This window comes from Bombina bombina, chromosome 8 (assembly GCF_027579735.1).
Source record: "Bombina bombina isolate aBomBom1 chromosome 8, aBomBom1.pri, whole genome shotgun sequence".
NCBI classification, from domain to species: domain Eukaryota; kingdom Metazoa; phylum Chordata; class Amphibia; order Anura; family Bombinatoridae; genus Bombina; species Bombina bombina.
This window is the reverse complement of record NC_069506.1, coordinates 111,269,877-111,293,684: the sequence shown is the minus strand read 5'-3', so window position 1 is coordinate 111,293,684 and position 23,808 is coordinate 111,269,877. Positions and strand designations below refer to the sequence as shown.

The 23,808-nt window shown below is 38.2% G+C and overlaps 1 protein-coding gene across 1 annotated transcript in view; it reads right to left on the bottom strand.

Annotated features, from left to right (window-relative positions):
• TNFRSF4 (TNF receptor superfamily member 4) overlaps nt 1–23,027 on the bottom strand; it is a 68,899-nt gene extending 45,872 nt beyond the window's left edge. The window contains exons 1-4 of the mRNA XM_053689891.1: nt 22,910–23,027; nt 19,140–19,268; nt 16,544–16,610; nt 14,268–14,485 (exon numbers count right to left, since the gene is read on the bottom strand). Of these exons, the coding sequence (XP_053545866.1) occupies nt 14,268–14,485; nt 16,544–16,610; nt 19,140–19,268; nt 22,910–23,024 (529 nt within the window). The 5' untranslated portion in view covers nt 23,025–23,027. The remainder of the gene's footprint in view (nt 1–14,267; nt 14,486–16,543; nt 16,611–19,139; nt 19,269–22,909) is intronic.
• Nucleotides 23,028–23,808: the final 781 nt, after the last annotated feature.

Below are 23,808 nucleotides of genomic sequence, written 5' to 3'. Positions count from 1 at the left end.
GAAAATTGCACGGAGTTCCAAAATATTGATCGGTAATCTCACCTCCTGAGATTCCCAAACTCCTTGTGCCGTCAGAGATCCCCACACAGCTCCCCAACCTGTGAGACTTGCATCTGTTGAAATTACAGTCCAGGTCGGAAGAACAAAAGAAGCCCCCTGAATTAAACGATGGTGATTTGTCCACCACGTTAGAGAGTGTCGAACAATCGGTTTTAAAGATATTAATTGAGATATCTTCGTGTAATCCCTGCACCATTGGTTCAGCATACAGAGCTGAAGAGGTCGCATGTGAAAACGAGCAAAGGGGATCGCGTCCGATGCAGCAGTCATAAGACCTAGAATTTCCATGCATAAGGCTACCGAAGGGAATGATTGTGACTGAAGGTTTCGACAAGCTGTAATCAATTTTAGACGTCTCTTGTCTGTTAAAGACAGAGTCATGGACACTGAATCTATCTGGAAACCCAGAAAGGTTACCCTTGTTTGAGGAATCAAAGAACTTTTTGGTAAATTGATCCTCCAACCATGATCTTGAAGAAACAACACAAGTCGATTCGTATGAGACTCTGCTAAATGAAAAGACGGAGCAAGTACCAAGATATCGTCCAAATAAGGAAATACCACAATACCCTGTTCTCTGATTACAGACAGAAGGGCACCGAGAATCTTTGTGAAAATTCTTGGAGCTGTAGCAAGGCCAAACGGTAGAGCCACAAATTGGTAATGCTTGTCTAGAAAAGAGAATCTCAGGAACTGATAATGATCTGGATGAATCGGAATATGCAGATATGCATCCTGTAAATCTATTGTGGACATATAATTCCCTTGCTGAACAAAAGGCAATATAGTCCTTACAGTTACCATCTTGAACGTTGGTATCCTTACATAACGATTCAATAATTTTAGATCCAGAACTGGTCTGAAGGAATTCTCCTTCTTTGGTACAATGAAGAGATTTGAATAAAACCCCATCCCCTGTTCCGGAACTGGAACTGGCATAATTACTCCAGCCAACTCTAGATCTGAAACACAATTCAGAAATGCTTGAGCTTTCACTGGATTTACTGGGACATGGGAAAGAAAAAATCTCTTTGCAGGAGGTCTCATCTTGAAACCAATTCTGTACCCTTCTGAAACAATGTTCTGAATCCAAAGATTGTGAACAGATTTGATCCAAATTTCTTTGAAAAAACGTAACCTGCCCCCTACCAGCTGAACTGGAATGAGGGCCGTACCTTCATGTGAACTTAGAAGCAGGCTTTGCCTTTCTAGCAGGCTTGGATTTATTCCAGACTGGAGATGGTTTCCAAACTGAAACTGCTCCTGAGGACGAAGGATCAGGCTTTTGTTCTTTGTTGAAACGAAAGGAACGAAAACGATTGTTAGCCCTGTTTTTACCTTTAGATTTTTTATCCTGTGGTAAAAAAGTTCCTTTCCCACCAGTAACAGTTGAAATAATAGAATCCAACTGAGAACCAAATAATTTGTTTCCCTGGAAAGAAATGGAAAGTAGAGTTGATTTAGAAGCCATATCAGCATTCCAAGTCTTAAGCCATAAAGCTCTTCTGGCTAAGATAGCCAGAGACATAAATCTAACATCAACTCTAATAATATCAAAAATGGCATCACAGATGAAATTATTAGCATGCTGGAGAAGAATAATAATATCATGAGAATCACGATTTGTTACTTGTTGCGCTAGAGTTTCCAACCAAAAAGTTGAAGCTGCAGCAACATCAGCCAATGATATAGCAGGTCTAAGAAGATTACCTGAACATAGATAAGCTTTTCTTAGAAAAGATTCAATTTTTCTATCTAAAGGATCCTTAAACGAGGTACCATCTGACGTAGGAATGGTAGTACGTTTAGCAAGGGTAGAAATAGCCCCATCAACTTTAGGGATTTTGTCCCAAAATTCTAACCTGTCAGGCGGAACAGGATATAATTGCTTAAAACGTTTAGAAGGAGTAAATGAATTACCCAATTTATCCCATTCCTTAGCAATTACTGCAGAAATAGCATTAGGAACAGGAAAGACTTCTGGAATAACCGCAGGAGCTTTAAAAACCTTATCCAAACGTATAGAATTAGTATCAAGAGGACTAGAATCCTCTATTTCTAAAGCAATTAGTACTTCTTTAAGTAAAGAGCGAATAAATTCCATCTTAAATAAATATGAAGATTTATCAGCATCAATCTCTGAGACAGAATCCTCTGAACTAGAAGAGTCCAAAGAATCAGAATGATGGTGTTCATTTAAAAATTCATCTGTAGAAAGAGAAGATTTAAAAGACTTTTTACGTTTACTAGAAGGAGAAATAACAGACAAAGCCTTCTTTATGGATTCAGAAACAAAATCTCTTATGTTATCAGGAACATTCTGCACCTTAGATGTTGAGGGAACTGCAACAGGCAATGGTACATCACTAAAGGAAATATTATCTGCTTTAACAAGTTTGTCATGACAATTAATACAAACAACAGCTGGAGAAATAGCTACCAAAAGTTTACAGCAGATACACTTAGCTTTGGTAGATCCAGCAGGCAGTGGTTTTCCTGTAGTATCTTCTGGCTCAGATGCAACGTGAGACATCTTGCAATATGTAAGAGAAAAAACAACATATAAAGCAAAATAAATCAAATTCCTTATAAGACAGTTTCAGGAATGGGAAAAAAATGCCAAACATCAAGCTTCTAGCAACCAGAAGCAAATGAAAATGAGACTGAAATAATGTGGAGAAAAAAGCGACGCCCATATTTTTTGGCGCCAAAATGCTTTTGGCGCCAAAAATGACGCCACATCCGGAACGCCGACATTTTTGGCGCAAAATAACGTCAAAAAATGACGCAACTTCCGGCGACACGTATGACGCCGGAAACGGAAATGAATTTTTGCGCCAAAAAAATCCGCGCCAAAAATGACGCAATAAAATGAAGCATTTTCAGCCCCCGCGAGCCTAACAGCCCACAGGGAAAAAAGTCAAATTTTTGAGGTAAGACAAAATATGATAATTTAAAGCATAATCCCAAATATGAAACTGACTGTCTGGAAATAAGGAAAGTTGAACATTCTGAGTCAAGGCAAATAAATGTTTGAATACATATATTTAGAACTTTATAAATAAAGTGCCCAACCATAGCTTAGAGTGTCACAGAAAATAAGACTTACTTACCCCAGGACACTCATCTACATGTTTGTAGAAAGCCAAACCAGTACTGAAACGAGAATCAGTAGAGGAAATGGTAAATATAAGAGTATATCGTCGATCTGAAAAGGGAGGTAAGAGATGAATCTCTACGACCGATAACAGAGAACCTTATGAAATAGACCCCGTAGAAGGAGATCACTGCATTCAATAGGCAATACTCTCCTCACATCCCTCTGACATTCACTGCACGCTGAGAGGAAAACCGGGCTCCAACTTGCTGCGGAGCGCATATCAACGTAGAATCTAGCACAAACTTACTTCACCACCTCCCTTGGAGGCAAAGTTTGTAAAACAGATTTGTGGGTGTGGTGAGGGGTGTATTTATAGGCATTTTAAGGTTTGGGAAACTTTGCCCCTCCTGGTAGGAATGTATATCCCATACGTCACTAGCTCATGGACTCTTGTTAATTACATGAAAGAAATAAACATTCCTCTGTTTGTGCTATTGGCAAAACTTTTAACAAACTATTCCTGTATTTGAGTAGGAGGAATTTGCACAGAAAGTATTAACTCCACTTCTTTATAAGAGTTTGAACACTGCTGATTTGCATTCTCAATTCCTTGGATATCTTTTTATATCCCTTTCCTGTTTTATACAGTTCAACTACCTTTTCCCACAGATCCTTTGACAATTCTTTTGCTTTCCCCAAAAACTCATTGACCTTTTATACACACACACACTAATTACAAGCAAACAGATCACAGGTGAGGATGGTTACCTATAATAGCCATTCAAACCCATTTGTGTCAACTTGTGTGCATGTTATCAGGCCAAAATTACCTGGGTATGTAAACTTTATATCAGGGTCATTTGGGTAGTTTCTGTTGTCATTATGATTTAAAAAGAGTAAACACAGTTGATTGATAATAAATGGCTTCAGACAAACACTAACCATGAGTGAAAGAAAAGTTTTTGTGTTATCATTAATATTCTCTGAAAAATGGCCAAGAAATCATAAATTCTGCCAGGGTAGGTAAACTTATGAGCACAACTGTATGTATGTATATATATATATATATATATATATATATATATATATATATATATATGTATATATATATATGTGTGTGTGTGTATACATGTATATATATGAGTTTATATGTGTACATATGTATGTGAACACATACATACATATATACACATGTATACACATCTATATATACCCCCTTTTAAGCCCTTCACAGTTAAAAACCTTGACATGTAAAATATCTATTTTAAACAAAGTGACTATTTTTAGTTTTTTCAAAAGAAATACCTGAAATACCTTTGTTATTTACGTAGAAGATTATAATTTCCATGTACGAAGCAGCATAAGCTGCTCCTGGGCCCTTGCGGTGCAGGTTCGCACATGCGAACCTGCTTCCTGCAATGTAAGAAGCAGCGGTCATTAGACCACTGCTCTTACACTATTTGCCACCTCTGAGGTGGCGAAGAGAAATCACAGAGAGCGAGCGAGCTCTCGGTGGTTGACAGTCCCTTCTCTCACGCGGTTGGTCATGCGAGTGAAGGGGCGAGCATTACACACACAGCGGAGTGTGTAATGATACATACGGGCCACTGGATGAACAGATGCGCTGCCCGTATGCAACGAAGGCAGGTGGACAACTTCTCAAGTTAAGAAGCTGTCCGCACGCCTTTTTATACATCGGGCCCTATATATAGAATCTCTCTCTTGTTTTATATATATATATATATATATATATATATAAACTTCATCTGTATATATTTATATATATATATATATATATAAATATATATATTATTTATCTATATACAGTCATGGCCAAAAATATTGGCACCCCTGCATTTCTGTCAGATAATGCACCACTTCGCCCAGAAAATTGTTGCAATTACAAATGTTTAGGCATTCTCATGTTTATTTCTTTTGTTTGTATTGGTATGACACAAAAAAGTGGAGAGAAAAAAAAGCCAAATCTGACACATTCCACACAACACTCCAAAAATGGACTGGACAAAATTATTGGCACCTTCTCAAAATTGTAAGAAATTATTGCATTCCAAGTTTGTGATGCTCCTGTAATTTGTAATTAAACTCACCTGTATCAATTAACAGGTGCTGACAATATAGAAATCACACCGGCAACAAGCTAAAATGGTGAAAAATTGACTCAACCTTTCTGCTGTGTGTCTCTGTGTGCCACACTGAGCATGGAGAAGAGAAAGAGCAGCAAAGAATTGTCTGAGGATCTGAGAACAAAAATTGTGGAAAAGCATGGACAATCTCAAGGTTAGAAGTCCATCTCCAGAGATCTTAATATTTCTGTGTCCACTGTGCGCAAAATTGTCAAGAAGTTTACAGCCCATGGCACTGTAGCTAATTTCCCTGGATGTGGGCAAAAGAGAAAAATTGTTCAAAGATTGCAACAAAGGATTGTTCGAATGGTGGATAAAGAACCTCAATCAACTTCAGACAAATTCAAGCTGACCTTCAGGCACAGGGTACAAATGTATCAGCTTGCACTATACGTCGTCATCTGAATGAAAAGGGACGCTATGGTAGGAGACCCATGAGGAAACCACTGCTGACATAGAAACATAAAAAAGCCAGATTGGAGTTTGCCGAAATTTACCTGAGGAAGCCAAAATCCTTTTGGGAGAATGTACTGTGGACAGACGAAACAAAATTACAGCTTATTTGATAAAGCCCATCATGTTACTGTTTCCAGAAAAAGAAATGAGGCTTTTAAAGAAAAGAATACAGTCCCTACAGTCAAACATGATGTCTTGGGATTGCTTTGCTGCTTCAGGCACTGGATGTCTTGACTGTGTGCATGGCATTATGAAATCTGAAAACTACCAAAGAATTCTGTGGTGCAATGTAGGGCCCAGTGTCAGAAAGTTGGGTCTCCGTCAGAAGTCATGGGTCTTACAGCAGGACAATGACCCAAAGCACATGTCAAAAAGCACCAGAAATGGTTTAAGACAAAGTGCTGGAAAGTACTGAATTGGCCAGCAATGAGTCCAGATCTCAATCCCATAGAGCACCTGTGGAGAGATCTCAACACAGCAGTTGGGAAAAGGAACCCTTCTAATCTTAGAGACCTGTAGTAGTTGGCGAAAAAAGAGTGGTCCAAAATTCCAGTAGAGAGGTGTAAGAAATGTATTGATGGTTACAGAAAGCAATTGATTTCAGTTATTTTTTTTCAAGGGGTGTGCTACCAAATATTAAATTGAGGGTACCAATGATTTTGTTCAGTCCATTTTTGAAGTTTTGCATGGAATGTGTCAGATTTGGCTTTTTTTCTCCACTTTGTTGTGTCATACCAATAGAAACAAAATAAATTAACATGAGAATGCCTAAACATTTGTAATTGCAACAATTTTCTAGGTGAAGTGGTGCATTATCTGACAGAAATGCAGGGGTGCCAATATTTTTGGCCATAACTGTATGTATGTATGTATATATATATATATATATATATATATATATATATATATATATATATATATATATATATATATATATATATATATATATATATATCTCCAAACTGCTTGGGTCCGGAAAAGGTTTAGATTTTGGATATCTGTGTATTTGCATCTGTAAAATGAGTGTAAACAACATCTTATGTCGCATAGGCATATTTGCATGTCATAATACAGCTTATACATGCAACCTAAAGGTAGTTTTATATAATTTTTAGTATTTTTGCATACGTAATGCCCTCAGAAAGATAGTACAGTACTGTAATCAAACAGGTAATGATTGTTTTATATACAAACAGAGGAGCATTAGCATTATAAAACACAATAGTGAGAAAAAAATTGTAGTTTTCAATCATTTTAAATTTCAAAAAAATATGAATGAAAAAGTTTGGATTTTGGAATAATTCAGGATTTTAGAATCCCGGATTTGGTGATTTATACCTGTATATACAAAGGTATTGCTAATATTTCTTAGCGCACCTTTGACTTTAGCACAGTTGTCCTAGCGCACATTCGGGTTAGCACGCAAATTAATTCAATACATTTTTTTCATATTTAGCATATTTACTTTTCATTTCAATTTATTTTCTTGAAAGAAACTCACTCTATTATTTTAGGATTTCAGTAAAAGTTGTTGATTAGTGAAGGATTAAGAATTTTTATAGAATCAATAAAAACAGTTTGAAGATTTTTTTAAGTTTAATATTTTCTCCTGCACTTACACATGTGACATAGAGAACATGTCTTATTCACTATCAGTGGCTCATTGGAAACTTCTCATTTCTGCCTGTGAAGAATGTATGAATAAATTCACACCAAACACCTACCTTCTGTAAGCTAAAGTAAGATCCCCCCCACACACACACTACAGGGAGTTGTATTTTTGAGGATTAATTTTATTATTGAACAGCAACCATGTTCTCAATGAACCCAAAAAACCCATTAATATCAAAGATGAATAGTTTTGGAAGTAGTTTTTAGTTTGTTTTTAGTTATAGCTATTTTAGGGGGATATCTGTGTGTGCAGGTGACTATTACTGTGCATAATTATTAGGCAACGTAACAAAAAACAAATATATACCCATTTGAATTATTTATTTTTACCAGTGAAACCAATATAACATCTCAACATTCACAAATATACATTTCTGACATTCAAAAACAAAACAAAAACAAATCAGTGACCAATATAGCCACCTTTCTTTGCAAGGACACTCAAAAGCCTGCCATCCATGGATTCTGTCAGTGTTTTGATCTGTTCACCATCAACATTGCGTGCAGCAGCAACCACAGCCTCCCAGACACTGTTCAGAGAGGTGTACTGTTTTCCCTCCTTGTAAATCTCACATTTGATGATGGACCACAGGTTCTCAATGGGGTTCAGATCAGGTGAACAAGGAGGCCATGTCATTAGATTTTCTTCTTTTATACCCTTTCTTGCCAGCCACGCTGTGGAGTACTTGGACGCGTGTGATGGAGCATTGTCCTGCATGAAAATCATGTTTTTCTTGAAGGATGCAGACTTCTTCCTGTACCACTGCTTGAAGAAGGTGTCTTCCAGAAACTGGCAGTAGGACTGGGAGTTGAGCTTGACTCCATCCTCAACCCGAAAAGGCCCCACAAGCTCATCTTTGATGATACCAGCCCAAACCAGTACTCCACCTCCACCTTGCTGGCGTCTGAGTCGGACTGGAGCTCTCTGCCCTTTACCAATCCAGCCACGGGCCCATCCATCTGGCCCATCAAGACTCACTCTCATTTCATCAGTCCATAAAACCTTAGAAAAATCAGTCTTGAGATATTTCTTGGCCCAGTCTTGACGTTTCAGCTTGTGTGTCTTGTTCAGTGGTGGTCGTCTTTCAGCCTTTCTTACCTTGGCCATGTCTCTGAGTATTGCACACCTTGTGCTTTTGGGCACTCCAGTGATGTTGCAGCTCTGAAATATGGCCAAACTGGTGGCAAGTGGCATCTTGGCAGCTGCACGCTTGACTTTTCTCAGTTCATGGGCAGTTATTTTGCGCCTTGGTTTTTCCACACGCTTCTTGCGACCCTGTTGACTATTTTGAATGAAACGCTTGATTGTTCGATGATCACGCTTCAGAAGCTTTGCAATTTTAAGAGTGCTGCATCCCTCTGCAAGATATCTCATTATTTTTGACTTTTCTGAGCCTGTCAAGTCCTTCTTTTGACCCATTTTGCCAAAGAAAGGAAGTTGCCTAATAATTATGCACACCTGATATAGGGCGTTGATGTCATTAGACCACACCCCTTCTCATTACAGAGATGCACATCACCTAATATGCTTAATTGGTAGTAGGCTTTCGAGCCTATACAGCTTGGAGTAAGACAACATGCATAAAGAGGATGATGTGGTCAAAATACTCATTTGCCTAATAATTCTGCACACAGTGTATAGTGGTGCTTTAAATGGATACTAAATCAATGTTTATACAAATGTCCTACAATGATCACACAATCACTTAGTTGAATTTAAAATGTAAAAATGCGTAGCATTCACAGAATGGCTGCGTTAGGCTCCAAAAAAGGAGTGTAGAGCATATTTAACGTAACTTCAACTCTCGATACCAGCGGTGCTTACGGACGCGGCCAGCTTGTGCACGATTCCCCCATAGAAAACAATGGGGCTGTTTGAGCTGAAAAAAAACCTAACACCTGCAAAAAAGCCGTGTTCAGCTCCTAACGCAGCCCCATTGTTTGCTATGGGGAAACACTTCCTACGTCTGCACCTAACACTCTAACATGTACCCCGAGTCTAAACACCCCTAACCTTACACTTATTAACCCCTAATCTGCCGCCCCCGCTATCGCTGACCCCTGCATATTATTATTAACCCCTAATCCGGCGCTCCGTAAACCGCCGCTACTTACATTATCCCTATGTACCCCTAATCTGCTGCCCATAACACCGCCGACCCCATATATTATGTTTATTAACCCCTAATCTGCCCCCCACAATGTCGCCTCCACCTGCCTACACTTATTAACCCCTAATCTGCCGAGCGGACCGCACCGCTATTATAATAAAGTTATTAACCCCTAATCCGCCTCACTCCCGCCTCAATAACCCTATAATAAATAGTATTAACCCCTAATCTGCCCTCCCTAACATCGCCGACACCTAACTTCAAACATTAACCCCTAATCTGCCGACTGGAGCTCACCGCTATTCTAATAAATGTATTAACCCCTAAAGCTAAGTCTAACCCTAACACTAACACCCCCCTAAGTTAAATATAATTTAAATCTAACAAAATAAATTAACTCTTATTAAATAAATTATTCCTATTTAAAGCTAAATACTTACCTGTAAAATAAATCCTAATATAGCTACAATATAAATTATAATTATATTATAGCTATTTTAGGATTTATATTTATTTTACAGGTAACTTTGTATTTATTTTAACCAGGTACAATAGCTATTAAATAGTTAAGAACTATTTAATAGCTAAAATAGTTAAAATAATTACAAAATTACCTGTAAAATAAATCCTAACCTAAGTTACAATTAAACCTAACACTACACTATCAATAAATTAATTAAATAAACTACCTACAATTATCTACAATTAAACCTAACACTACACTAGCAATAAATAAATTAAATACAATTCCTACAAATAAATACTATTAAATAAACTAACTAAAGTACAAAAAATAAAAAAGAACTAAGTTACAAAAAATAAAAAAATATTTACAAACATTAGAAAAAAATTACAACAATTTTAAACTAATTACACCTACTCTAAGCCCCCTAATAAAATAACAAAGCCCCCCAAAATAAAAAAATGCCCTACCCTATTCTAAATTACAAAAGTTCAAAGCTCTTTTACCTTACCAGCCCTGAATAGGGCCCTTTGCGGGGCATGCCCCAAAGAATTCAGCTCTTTTGCCTGTAAAAAAAAACATACAATACCCCCCCCAACATTACAACCCACCACCCACATACCCCTAATCTAACCCAAACCCCCTTAAATAAACCTAACACTAAGCCCCTGAAGATCTTCCTACCTTGTCTTCACCTTGCCGGGTATCACACCGATCCGTCCTGGCTCCAAAATCTTCATCCAAGCCCAAGCGGGGGCTAGACATCCATCATCCGGCGGCTGAAGAGGTCCAGAAGAGGCTCCAAAGTCTTCATCCTATCCGGGAAGAAGAGGCGATCCGGACCGGCAACCATCTTGATCCAAGCGGCATCTTCTATCTTCAGCCGATGAGGACCGGCTCCATCTTGAAGACCTCCACCGTGGACCCATCTTCTTCTTCCGACGACTTCCCGACGAATGACGGTTCCTTTAAGGGACGTCATCCAAGATGGCGTCCCTCGAATTCCGATTGGCTGATAGGATTCTATCAGCCAATCGGAATTAAGGTAGGAAAATTCTGTTTGGCTGATGGAATCAGCCAATCAGATTCAAGTTCAATCCGATTGGCTGATCCGATCAGCCAATCAGATTGAGCTTGCATTCTATTGGCTGATCGGAACAGCCAATAGAATGCAAGCTCAATCTGATTGGCTGATTGAATCAGCCAATCGGATTGAACTTGATTCTGATTGGCTGATTCCATCAGCCAATCAGAATTTTCCTACCTTAATTCTGATTGGCTGATAGAATCCTATCAGCCAATCGGAATTCGAGGGACGCCATCTTGGATGACGTCCCTTAAAGGAACCGTCATTCGTCGGGAAGTCGTCGGAAGAAGAAGATGGGTCCGCGGTGGAGGTCTTCAAGATGGAGCCGGTCCTCATCGGATGAAGATAGAAGATGCCGCTTGGATCAAGACGGTTGCCGGTCCGGATCGCCTCTTCTTCCCGGATAGGATGAAGACTTTGGAGCCTCTTCTGGACCTCTTCAGCCGCCGCTTGGGCTTGGATGAAGATTTTGGAGCCAGGACGGATCGGTGTGATACCCGGCGAGGTGAAGACAAGGTAGGAAAATCTTCAGGGGCTTAGTGTTAGGTTTATTTAAGAGGGGTTTGGGTTAGATTAGGGGTATGTGGGTGGTGGGTTGTAATGTTGGGGGGGGGGTATTGTATGGTTTTTTTTACAGGCAAAAGAGCTGAATTCTTTGGGGCATGCCCCGCAAAGGGCCCTGTTCAGGGCTGGTAAGGTAAAAGAGCTTTGAACTTTTGTAATTTAGAATAGGGTAGGGCATTTTTTTATTTTGGGGGGCTTTGTTATTTTATTAGGGGGCTTAGAGTAGGTGTAATTAGTTTAAAATTGTTGTAATTTTTTTCTAATGTTTGTAAATATTTTTTTATTTTTTGTAACTTAGTTCTTTTTTATTTTTTGTACTTTAGTTAGTTTATTTAATTGTATTTCTTTGTAGGAATTGTATTTAATTTATTTATTGCTAGTGTAGTGTTAGGTTTAATTGTAGATAATTGTAGGTAGTTTATTTAATTAATTTATTGATAGTGTAGTGTTAGGTTTAATTGTAATTTAGGTTAGGATTTATTTTACAGGTTATTTTGTAATTATTTTAACTATTTTAGCTATTAAATAGTTCTTAACTATTTAATACCTATTGTACCTGGTTAAAATAAATACAAAGTTACCTGTAAAATAAATATAAATACTAAAATAGCTATAATATAATTATAATTTATGTTGTAGCTATATTAGGGTTTATTTTACAGGTAAGTATTTAGATTTAAATAGGAATAATTTATTTAATAAGAGTTAATTTATTTCGTTAGATTTAAATTATATTTAACTTAGGGGGGTGTTAGGGTTAGACTTAGCTTTAGGGGTTAAAAAATTTATTAGAGTAGCGGTGAGCTCCGATCGGCAGATTAGGGGTCAATACTTGAAGTTAGGTGTCGGCGATGTTAGGGAGGGCAGATTTGGGGTTAATACTATTTATTATAGGGTTATTGAGGCGGGAGTGAGGCGGATTAGGGGTTAATAACTTTATTATAGTAGCGGTGCGGTCCGCTCGGATTAGGGGTTAATAAGTGTAGGCAGGTGGAGGCGACGTTGAGGGGGGGCAGATTAGGGGTTAATAAATATAATATAGGGGTCGGCGGTGTTAGGGGCAGCAGATTAGGGGTACATAGCTATAATGTAGCTGGCGGCGGCGTGCGGACGGCAGATTAGGGGTTAATAAGTGTAGGTAGCTGGCGGCGACGTTGTGGGGGGCAGATTAGGGGTTAATAAATATAATATAGGGGTCGGCGGTGTTAGAGCAGCAGATTAGGGGTACATAAGTATAACGTAGGTGGCGGGCGGCAGATTAGGGGTTAAAAAAATTTAATAGAGTGGCGGCGATGTGGGGGGACCTCGGTTTAGGGGTACATAGGTAGTTTATGGGTGTTAGTGTACTTTAGAGCACAGTAGTTTAGAGCTTTATAAACCGGCGTTAGCCCAGAAAGCTCTTAACTACTGACTTTTTTCTGCGGCTGGAGTTTTGTCGTTAGAATTCTAACGCTCACTTCAGACACGACTCTAAATACCGGAGTTAGAAAGATCCCATTGAAAAGATAGGATACGCAATTGACGTAAGGGGATCTGCAGTATGGAAAAGTCGCGGCTGGAAAGTTAGCGTAGACCCTTTCCTGACTGACTCCAAATACCGGCGGTAGCCTAAAACCAGCGTTAGGAGCCTCTAACGCTGGTTTTGACGGCTACCGCCAAACTCTAAATCTAGGCCTAAATACTTTTCATGCACCACCCTCTAATTATGGGTGCCACCATTTTACAACTTGAGTTTTACTGTAGGTATCAGAAGGAGAGTTGCTGCATATGTGCAAACACATCAGCACTGGAATGCAATGAAATATAGATTTCAACATGGTAGTACCCATAACTAAAGGGAGGTTGTGAATAACCTTAATACTAGGCTTATAAAACTCTGAAAATCATGAGTTTTTCAATTCTGAGAAATGGAAGTGCACACTGTAGACTTTACAGAACACCTATAACTTCTGGACATGAGTGCGCTAATACGGGCCACTTAAGTCAAAATTTAAGTTTCACGATACAGATAAAGCATGCAATATTAAAAAACTTTCCAATATACTTCCTTTATCAGAAATGTGCACATTTTTTTTTATATACACACTTTCTGAGGCTCCAGCCCCTACTGAGCATGTGCAGAAATAAACAGTAAATTCATATATGCTTTTTGTGATTGGCTGATGGTTGTTACATAATACAGGGGGAGCTAAAGTTGGATTAACTTTGAAGTTTGCTATTACATTTGGTATTACATTATCTTTTTATTGTATATTTGTCGGTTGTTCAAATCTACTCTATGTAGTGGTCCTTCTTTTAAGCTCCAGCATGGCGGCACACTGTATCATTGCCATCCCTGCACTTAAGAAACAGTCAAATAGTAATAGTAATGGGTACATTATGCACTATATGACCAGTTTGGGCAGCAATACAATGGTACAGTATACATTTGATACTGAAATGTTCCCCTTCTTTCCCTTTAACCATATTTTGGGTTTAATGTCCCTAACATCAGTGTTACCAGGTATTCTACTGACTATATTTGTGTGCTTAGAAGAGGTTGTACACCTATATTTTCAGTAAGATACAATATTGGAGCATTATAATTTAACTTCAACACATATAAACTTACCCCAGTTAACAGAATTGCCAGGAACAGTGGTTTTGTGGGTCGTAATAACGTCCATTGTTGATGAGAGTGGGGGACTAACTGTAACCGCTCGCTTGTCAGGTGATTTTGTTTTAATGGCGTTAGGTGGGAGTTGGGAAGGCAAAGAATTCAGTTTCATGCACTTAGTATCTGTTGTAGATGATCCCTTTTCCATTAGTTCTTCTCCTATATTGCTGCAACTATAGATACAATTAGTTTACCTCATTCTCTTTAAATCCATATATTAATTTTTTCAATTTTTTTATAAACAGTGGATACAAAAAGTATACACACACGTTTTTTAAATGTAAAGAAAGAAATAACAATGTAAATGTCAGACTTTTTTCCTTTATATATGATCTTCTAACAAATAAAATCCAGAGAAAAGAACAAATAGTAAATCGTTAGGAACATAAATAAAAAACAAAATTACAGCCCCCTAATAAGTATAAGTTTGCATAACCTGCAGGAAGAACTTTCCTGAAGTATATCAACCTGATCCCGTCTAGCAATGTCAGTCAAGCCCTGAAATACCAGACAATCCTTCTCTGAACAAGGATATTGGAACCTCCCAACATTTATTTCGGCCTACCTTGACCCTCCCTGACGAGATCCAAAGAAGGCCAAAACAATCGTCTGGGGTTGACATGTTTCTTGTTCAGAAAATAATCGCCTGGTATTTCGTGGCTGGACTGACCTTGATAGGTGGGATCAGATTGATATACTTCAGGAAAGTTCTTCTCTGTGAAAGCACAATTCGGCTAAAAGAGGCTGCTCCCAGGTAGTAAATCGCCATCGAAGAAGATGCGGAAGTGTTGTGCATCCTTGAGAAAGAACTTCTCTTTCTGTATGTGTATATGGACTTTAATATTACATCACAAATTTTGAACAATGTGAATAATACATTTCAACAAAATGGAAGTAACATAAATACTGGGCTAATTATACTTGAATATGTATATCACTTTGTATAGATACCATTTTGTGTTTTGTATGTACAATGCAATAATAAGTCAACCTTATTTTATTTTCTTCATTTTATATGTGTTCCCCATTGTATACATATGTGTTCATCATTAAAGGGACAGTAAAGTCAAAATTAAACTTTCATGATTCAGATACAGCATGCAATTTTTAACAATGTTCCAATTTACTTTAGTTGGCAACCAAAGCATACCTAGGTAGGCTCAGGAGCAGCAATGCACTAATGGGACATAGCTGTTGATTGGTCGCTGCACATAAATGCTTCTTTTCATTGGCTCAATCCATGTATTCAGCTAGCACGTAGCAGTGCATCCCTGCTTGTTCAATAAAGGATACCAAAAAATGAAGCAAATGTGATCAAAGAAGTAAACTGGAAAGTTGTTTAACAATGAATGCCTCTCTGAATCATTAAAGTAAACGTTTGGGTTTCCTTTCCCCTTAAGTAGAATATCAGTGACATATTCAACATAGACAGCTGAATACAATTATGCATGATTTAAATTTTAACTATCTGACATAGTTTGGAGCAAAGATAAGCAATACAAGAGCATGATTAAGGGCCTTTGGGCTTAAAACGTTGTCTGTTTTTACCATGACTCTAATAAGACAATAAAGGTTAATATTTTAGCTCTGTGGCTGGACTTGCCCTATCTTCCAATTTAAATTTGGATAAATTAATGTGAGCTCTTACAAGACATTGTCTTTTCCCTACCCTTCACCCACCTGCCACATAAGTATACATCATTACAAAGATGTCTGTGCTTTTATCACTTAATATTTTGTTATAAAACTCCACTCTTTTATTTAACTTATAAAGTCCATGTAAGATCAAATTTTCAGGGGAAGGCTAATGTTGATTATGACAATATTGGAAAACCTGAGTGTCCAATTGAAACAGCTTATTGTGTGGTTCTGACGAGAGGACACTTTGGACTCCATTTATTAATGTGTTGGCATAATGGCTCTGATGATATTTATTATTGCATAAATGTCAGCTTGTGCAATGCCCCCACCCTGCTCTTGCTCAAGCCAATCGCGTTATAACAGGGGCTGTCAATCTGCCCAGTTGGAATACTCCGTGGTTTTAATTCTAAGAGGTGGCAGAGAGAGTATTATACTCCTGTTATTTTGGCTTCTGAATAACTTTACTAACATGGATACTCCAATAAACATGTAATAGTATGAAAACATTATTAACAAAGCCTAATAAAAAAAATATTGCATTATTTTAAAAGACTGAAAATATTTAATGGAATCAATAATTCCTCACTTACTTAGTCCAGGGACGGCATACGCCATTTTCTTTATTTGAGAAGTACCCAGGTGGGCAAGGAACACATTCTGCAATAGGTGGAGAGGAAGACATAAATTGGTGTGTAAGCATCTGGGTCTATACATGTGAATATTTTTATATGATTTACTGGTGCAGCTCTATTGCTTATTATTGCATTTTAATAAGGTTCACTAAAGCAAAGGTGCCAAGTATGTGAGGTAGAATTGACTGTTTCCATACAATATATTATTTGAATGTTAAAGCAAGATGAATGTAAAAGTGTAACAATAAAATTCTCAAATGTGTTAGACCATGTGATTATTATTAAACAAATTCTCATTGATCACTACACATAAATCCCTATATCAGTGCTTTCCAAACTGTGTGTCGTGACACATTAGTGTGTCGGCAGCAGTGTGTAGGTGTGTCCCTGCTTGAGCACATTTTTTTTTTTTTTATTTATTTATTTTTTTAAATTGTATTTTGGTTTCCGATTTTACGCCTGCCTGCCTGCCATGCATATCACGTGGTTGACACGTGATTGATACCTAGTGGGTCACAGATCATCTTAACCTATTGGTGCAGCTCAGCGGGAACTGAAACTATTCCCATTGGTGGCTTTGGTGGCAAATTGGCTCCTGACTGCATGTGTAATCTCCTCAATCGGCTTGTGACTGCATGTGTAGTCAGTGAGTGGGACAGCAGTGTGTTTGCAGCGCAGGCCGTAGTCAGTCAGACTCGCTGAGCTCTGAGGGCAGCAGCTTAAACGCTGAGCTGAAGTCAGAAGTCAAAGTGTTTTGTTTTTTGGAGCTAGCTCCCAGTAGTGCATTGCTGCTCCTGCTCTTTATATATGAATAGGAAGTTTAAAGTTTTGAGTGTCTTTATCTAATATTCCACCAAATATTCAGAAACAGTGTTCATCCCATCAACCTCTTACATCCCATTAAAATAGTAAGTAGCTATTGATGTTATTAAACTTTTTTTAATTCTTGCACATACTTACATACTGTTACTTGTAAATACATTAAGTTATTATATAATTTATGTATGTGTCCGTATCTCTTAAAACAAATTAGTTTAACCTCCTGTTTGCTAGTACAACTGAATTACTGTGTCGGGAAATGATGTAGGTCTAAAAAGTGTGTCACCAACATGAAAAGTTTGGAAAGCTCTGCCCTATATCATACACCAATAAGCACAGCATCTCCTGTGTAGTGCACACTGGCATGAGGATGCTGTCCAGCCTTCAATTATATATCCACACACAGCAGCACTTTTGAAGATAAAAATTAGCTTTATTACCAATACAACTGGTTCAAGTATAAGGCGACATTTCTGGAACCTGGCCCTTAATTATGCATGGGGAATGGAGAATTTTAACTATGAAGTGAAGAGAGGTTGGCCAAATTAGGTCTGTTTACTCTAGAAAAAGGTGCTTGAGAGGTAATGCGATTACTTTATATAAATATAGTCAAGGCCCATATACAGAGTTGGCGGAAGAGTTGTTTATTCAAAGGCAGTTGTTTGTGACAAGAGGTCACAATTTAAAGTTAGGGGAAATAAGATTTTTTTCACTGTAAGAGCAATCAAATTGTGGAACAGATTGCCTAAGGAGGTAGTGACTGCCAATATCTTGGATAAATTTGGCTTAGATGCATTTATGGTGAAAAACAGAATTCAGGGATATGATTTCTTGTGCAAAATGGTCAGCTTTCTAATTGTTTACTGTAAATTCAGTTTTCCATTTTTATTGTTTTATTATTGTAACCCAGGTACGATCTGTTTAGGCTGAACTTGATGGACATCTGTTTTCTTTTAACCTCATCTGCTATGTAACTATATGCTTTAAGGGACATGAAACCCACATTTTTTTCTTTCATGATCCAAATAGAGCATACAATTTTAAACAATGTTCGAATTTACTTCTAATATCTAATTAGCTTTGTTCCCTTGATATCCTTTGTTGAAAAGCATAACTAGTTAAGCTTATGAGCTAGCTGGTGATTGGTTGCTGCACATATATGCCTCTTGTCATTGGCTTATCAATGTGTTCAGTTTGCTCTCAATAGTTCATTGCTGCTCCTTCAATAAAAGAAATTATGAAGAAAATTTGATAATAGACGTAAACTTGAAAGTTGTTTATTTTTTAAAATTGTATGGTCTATCATCAAATAAATATCTGAGGCTTATAGAAGAAGTGCAGTCTCGGTACTGTCAACCTTTGGGGGCTCTGGCAACACCCCTAGATATACAACAAAGCTAAAGTACAAGGTAAGATGGCTACTGTTAAGCGGTTAAAAAGACTATTACACTGTGTATTTGTATCTCCATTCCTGTGTCCAATTAGGGGCAATTAGGACAAGCAGTAAATAAATAAAAAAAATCCCTGTAAAGTTTTTTACTTCTAGCAATAAAGCACTTTATGTAGAATTAAATAATGGAGTATTTGTGTGTATAGAGAAATATAAGATAAGGTGGTCAGCTCTTCCTGCAAACTCAGCCCATGTTAATGGCTTGTATGTTCAAAGAGCAAAAACAGCTATTTCAAATATAAAAAAAACTTTTTTGTTAAAAAGAAAAAAAAAAGTATAACTTGCCTTTTTCTACGATTTGATGTCCTATTTTGCACACACAGGCTGTGTTTTTGCTATTCAGTGAGATGCTTCCTTTTGGACAACTGCATATAGCATCCGAGGTTTTGGTACAGACCTTCTCTGTGATACTTCCTATATGAACATTGATCAAAAAAGTATTACTTTTCAATTGGCTTATTTCATACATTAGAAATAACTACTACATTTCAAAATGTGTTACAAAATCTAAAGTGAATACATAAAGGCACTTTAATTAATCAATTTTCTACACATTAAATTTTACAGGAAATAAATTATTCTAAATACCTCTGTAGACACAGTTAAAGGGACAGTAATTCAAAATTAAACTTAAATGGATTGGATAAATCATGAAGTTTTATATAACTTTCCAATTTAGTTCTATAATCAATTTTGAGTAGTTCTCTTTGCTCAGGAGCGTGAATATGTCTTTAGTCATCTGGCAGCAGTGTTTGCAACATGGTTTATAGCAATGTTATACATACAGGGGCAGACTGATCAGCTGGGCAAATAGGAGCTCGACAGAGGGCCCAGCATGTCAGGGGGGCTTACAAATGGCATCTCCATGGCTCCTGGTATGCTACTTAAGCTGGGGCTGACAGCTGTCCTATCAGTAACTAAGCAGTTAAGTGTGGGGTTTGTGGGAGTCCTAGCCAGAATGGGGGCCTTGGGCCTGGATATGGGGTTTGTTGCTTGGGGGGTCCTGTCAGGGGTCTGTTGCTGTGAGGGCTATGGAATGTGGGGTCTGGACCAGGAGGTTGGGCATCCGACCATGGAGGTTGGATGGGTTGGTGGGGGCAGGGAGGCTACCATGTTAATTTGCATACATTTGGGTCAGTGTGAAACAGTGGGGGCCCTTCATTAATTTTTGCCCAGGGCCCTGATTGGTCTCAGTCCGCCCCTGTATACATAGTTGCAAGAACTGTTGCCATAGACTGAGCTCCTATCAGCCTACCTAGGTTTAGTCTTCAACAAAGAACTTTAAGCTCTATCTGAATCATGACATTTTTATTTTGACTTTACTGTTCCTTTAAAGGACCATTTAATACAGTAGAAGTACATAATTAACAAGTACATAATACAAATACAATGCAATAGAACTTACTCTGAATTTCAAATAAGCGGTAGATTTTTTTCGGACAAATATATTTTTCCCATTTTCCAAATCCCTTTATCATGTAACAACTATCAGCCAATCACAGACTAGTATATACAAACACTGTGAACTTGTGCACATGCTCAGTAGTAGCTGCCTGGTGCCTCAGAAAGTACGTATATAAAAAAAAAATGAAAAATGTAATATTGGAAGTAAATTTGGAAGTTTCTTAAAACTGTGTGCTCTGTCTGAATCAGGAAAGTATCATTTTGACTTTAGCTTCCATTTAAAATACAAATCTTTACTTAGGTACTGTAGCATTTGTAGACATAAACTGATAGTTCAGACTTATACACGAAGAAAAGAGTGAACAGGCGACAGTCGGCTAAATTCAGGTGTTTTCCATTTTTTCCATTATTCTATGCAGCTCATTTATCTCACTATTCTTTAATGAATTAACTTAATAGAATGACACAATGGGCGCCATGTACTAAGAGGCGGGCAGACAGCTTCTTAACTCGTGAAGCTGTCCGCCCGCCTCCGCTAAACATGGGCAGCGGATCTATTGATCTGCTTGCCCGTATGTACCATTACACGCTCATTGGAGTGTGTAATGCCCGCCCCTTCAATTGCGCGACCAATCACGCAACTGAAGGGGCTGTCAATCACTGAGAGCGAGCGTGCTCTCTGTGATTTTGCTTCGCCACCTAAGAGGTGGAGTAGGGTGTAGGAAGCAGTGGTCTAATGACCGCTGCTTCTTACATTGCGGGAAGCAGGCTCGCATATGCGAACCTGCCCCGCAAAGGCTCCGGAGCAGCTTTCGCTGCTTCGTACATGGATCCCATTATGTGATGCTGAAGGGCAAGAGAGAGAGAGCTAATGAATTTACTCCAGTGATGTCATCAGTAGCGGATCTACTCAACAGAGGGCCCCAGTGCAAATGTTTTTGGGGGCCCCCTAAAGGAACCCAGTAGTAAGCAACAGCAATATGTATATGCTGCTCTGTATAATGGTTTTGGGGATAGACAACCTGCACTAATTAAAGTCTCCCCGCAATTAGGATTGTACACATTCTGCACATGTGCATGTATAGTCTTGCTGCTATCGGCCCCTCCAGCTTGGGCCCTGGTGCAACTGCACCTGCTACACCAATGGTATTTCGTCCCCTGAAAGTCATGATGCCCAGGTAAAACCTGAATGGGGTCTATATTTATAAAAATCCAACTGTCCAACAGATTTCTAAACAAGTGGGCCTAAAAAAAATTAAGCAGAAGTTGGCCAAGTTCAGTCAGTGGAACACGTTTTTTTGTTAACTTATTCTCCGAAAAAAAGATTTGTTTGAAAATGAAACTAAGTTATTAGTAGTGTTGGCCTTCATTCTCTTGGAGGAGGTAACTGCTGATAGGGTTGCCAGGTGTCCAGTATTCAACCAGACAGTCCAGTATTTTAGCCGGCTGTTCAATAGAATCTTCACAAAAAATACTGGACACTTAAATGTCTATAAGTGTTAACTAAATGTAAGACCTACTAAGCCTCAATGCATTGAAAATATTGAGCAGAAAGAAGAGAGGACAGAGGCATATTATGGCCTAGGCAAACAAGGCACTTGCCTAGGGCGGCAGATTGAAGAAGGGGGGTAGAACATTTTTTATGGCTATATTTGTAAGAAGCTTACAGTTGTTTTAGAAGTATTACACAGGTATATAATGGCAGACTTTGCCCAGGGAGCTTACATTCTAGGGGGCATAATAAGAGAGTGGCCAAAAAAACACCAAAAACTTTTGGGCGGGGTTCTGGGGGAAGGGCGCAGGAGAATTTTGAGTGCCTAGGGCAGCACAAAACCTAAATACGTCAGTGAGTGTGGGGCAACTCAAGGATGTCTAATCACTTCTGTTTATTTGTGTTATTAAGAACCAAAGAGGTAACATTTTTGATTCGTATGTTGCTTGCAGCCAAGGGGTAAAATGACTGCTCAGATGGAAAAAATATACATGGTGGGATTTTTTACTTAAAGGGCAATTATAGTAGAAAAAATGTACATGATATAATCCGTTAGAACATGTAATTGTTTTAAGACTATCAATTCTAGACTACTGTGTGTTTAACCCCCACAAATGGGTTAAACACACAGTAGAAATACTGCTCATGGATCGCAGAGTGCTGCTGGTCTCAAGCGGAAAATGCAGCTGATCCAACCAGCAGCACTAGTTCTACATATGAGACATGGCGACTAGCGCTGCTGATTGGACCAGCTGCATTTTCTGCTCAGGAGGACTAGCAGTGGGCTGCGAGTCCCACAAAGGAGTTAAACACGCAGTAGTCTAGGGTCAATAGTGTTAAAATGACATGTTCTAATAAATTAGAGCACATCATTTTTTGACTATAATGGCCCTTTAAGGTTCTGCAGCGTTTATGTGGTTTTTGATTGACATATTTTTTATGTGAGTCTTTGCATGGTTTGATTTTATTCTGTTTATTATTATATACTGAGGTTTAGCACTGGATCACATTTTGTTATCTACCATTATGAGTAGACCCCAATATTTGCAATGATAAAATAGTATGTAATCCGAACACCATTCATTTTGTACCACTTTTAAACTGAACAAAATACTTCTATTATCCATAGCCCACCTCATCTAAACTGTCATTTGCTTACCTGTTTCACACACTGTGCAGTCACGGCACTTATCATTTGTATACATTGGGTTGAACTCTCTATCACCGCAAGGTTTGCATTTTGTTTTTGAGTTCCGTGAGCAGCGTTCCACCATTTGTTCACCTGAAACAACAAAAAATATATATATCAATGTTTTCGAACTTTCCCTAAAAACATCATTTATACTTGCCTGATAAATTAATTTATTTCATGGTGGCCAGAGTCCACAATACGTTACATATGGAAATTACATTCCTACCACTAGGAGGTGGCAAAGTTTCCCAAACCCCAAGAGCCCTAAAAAACCCTTCCCACCTCACACATACCTTAGTTTAACGTATAGCTAAGCAGTGAGGTTTCAAAGGGAGTATGTGCCAAAAAAAAGGAGCAGGGATAAAAGATGTTCTTAAATCAGCCCAAAGAAAAGGGTGGGGGCTCATGGACTCTTGCCACCATGAAAGAAAGGAATTCATCAGGCAAGTATAAATTATGTTTTCTTTCATATGGGTGGCGAGAGTCCATGATCCATTACATATGGGAACTATTACTCAAGCTGTGGAGGTCCACGAGTAACCATAAAGGGAGGGTTTAAAAAACAGCTTTTTTTTTCACTGAGAAATTAAATCCGCAACCCAAAACAAGAAAATCTCTTATAATAAACTCAAAAGAACAGGCATAATCAGTAAACTGAGACAACTGCCTGAAGGACCTTTCCAACAAAGGCTGCTTCAGAGGAAGCAAAAACTAAGGTATGTGTGAAGTGGGAGGGGTTTTATAGGGCTCTTGGGATTTGTGAAAATTTGCCTTCTCCTAGTGGTAGGAATGCAATCCAATATATAATGGATCATGGACTCTCACCACCTATATGAAACAAAGACTAGTATGTATGCTCAAAATAA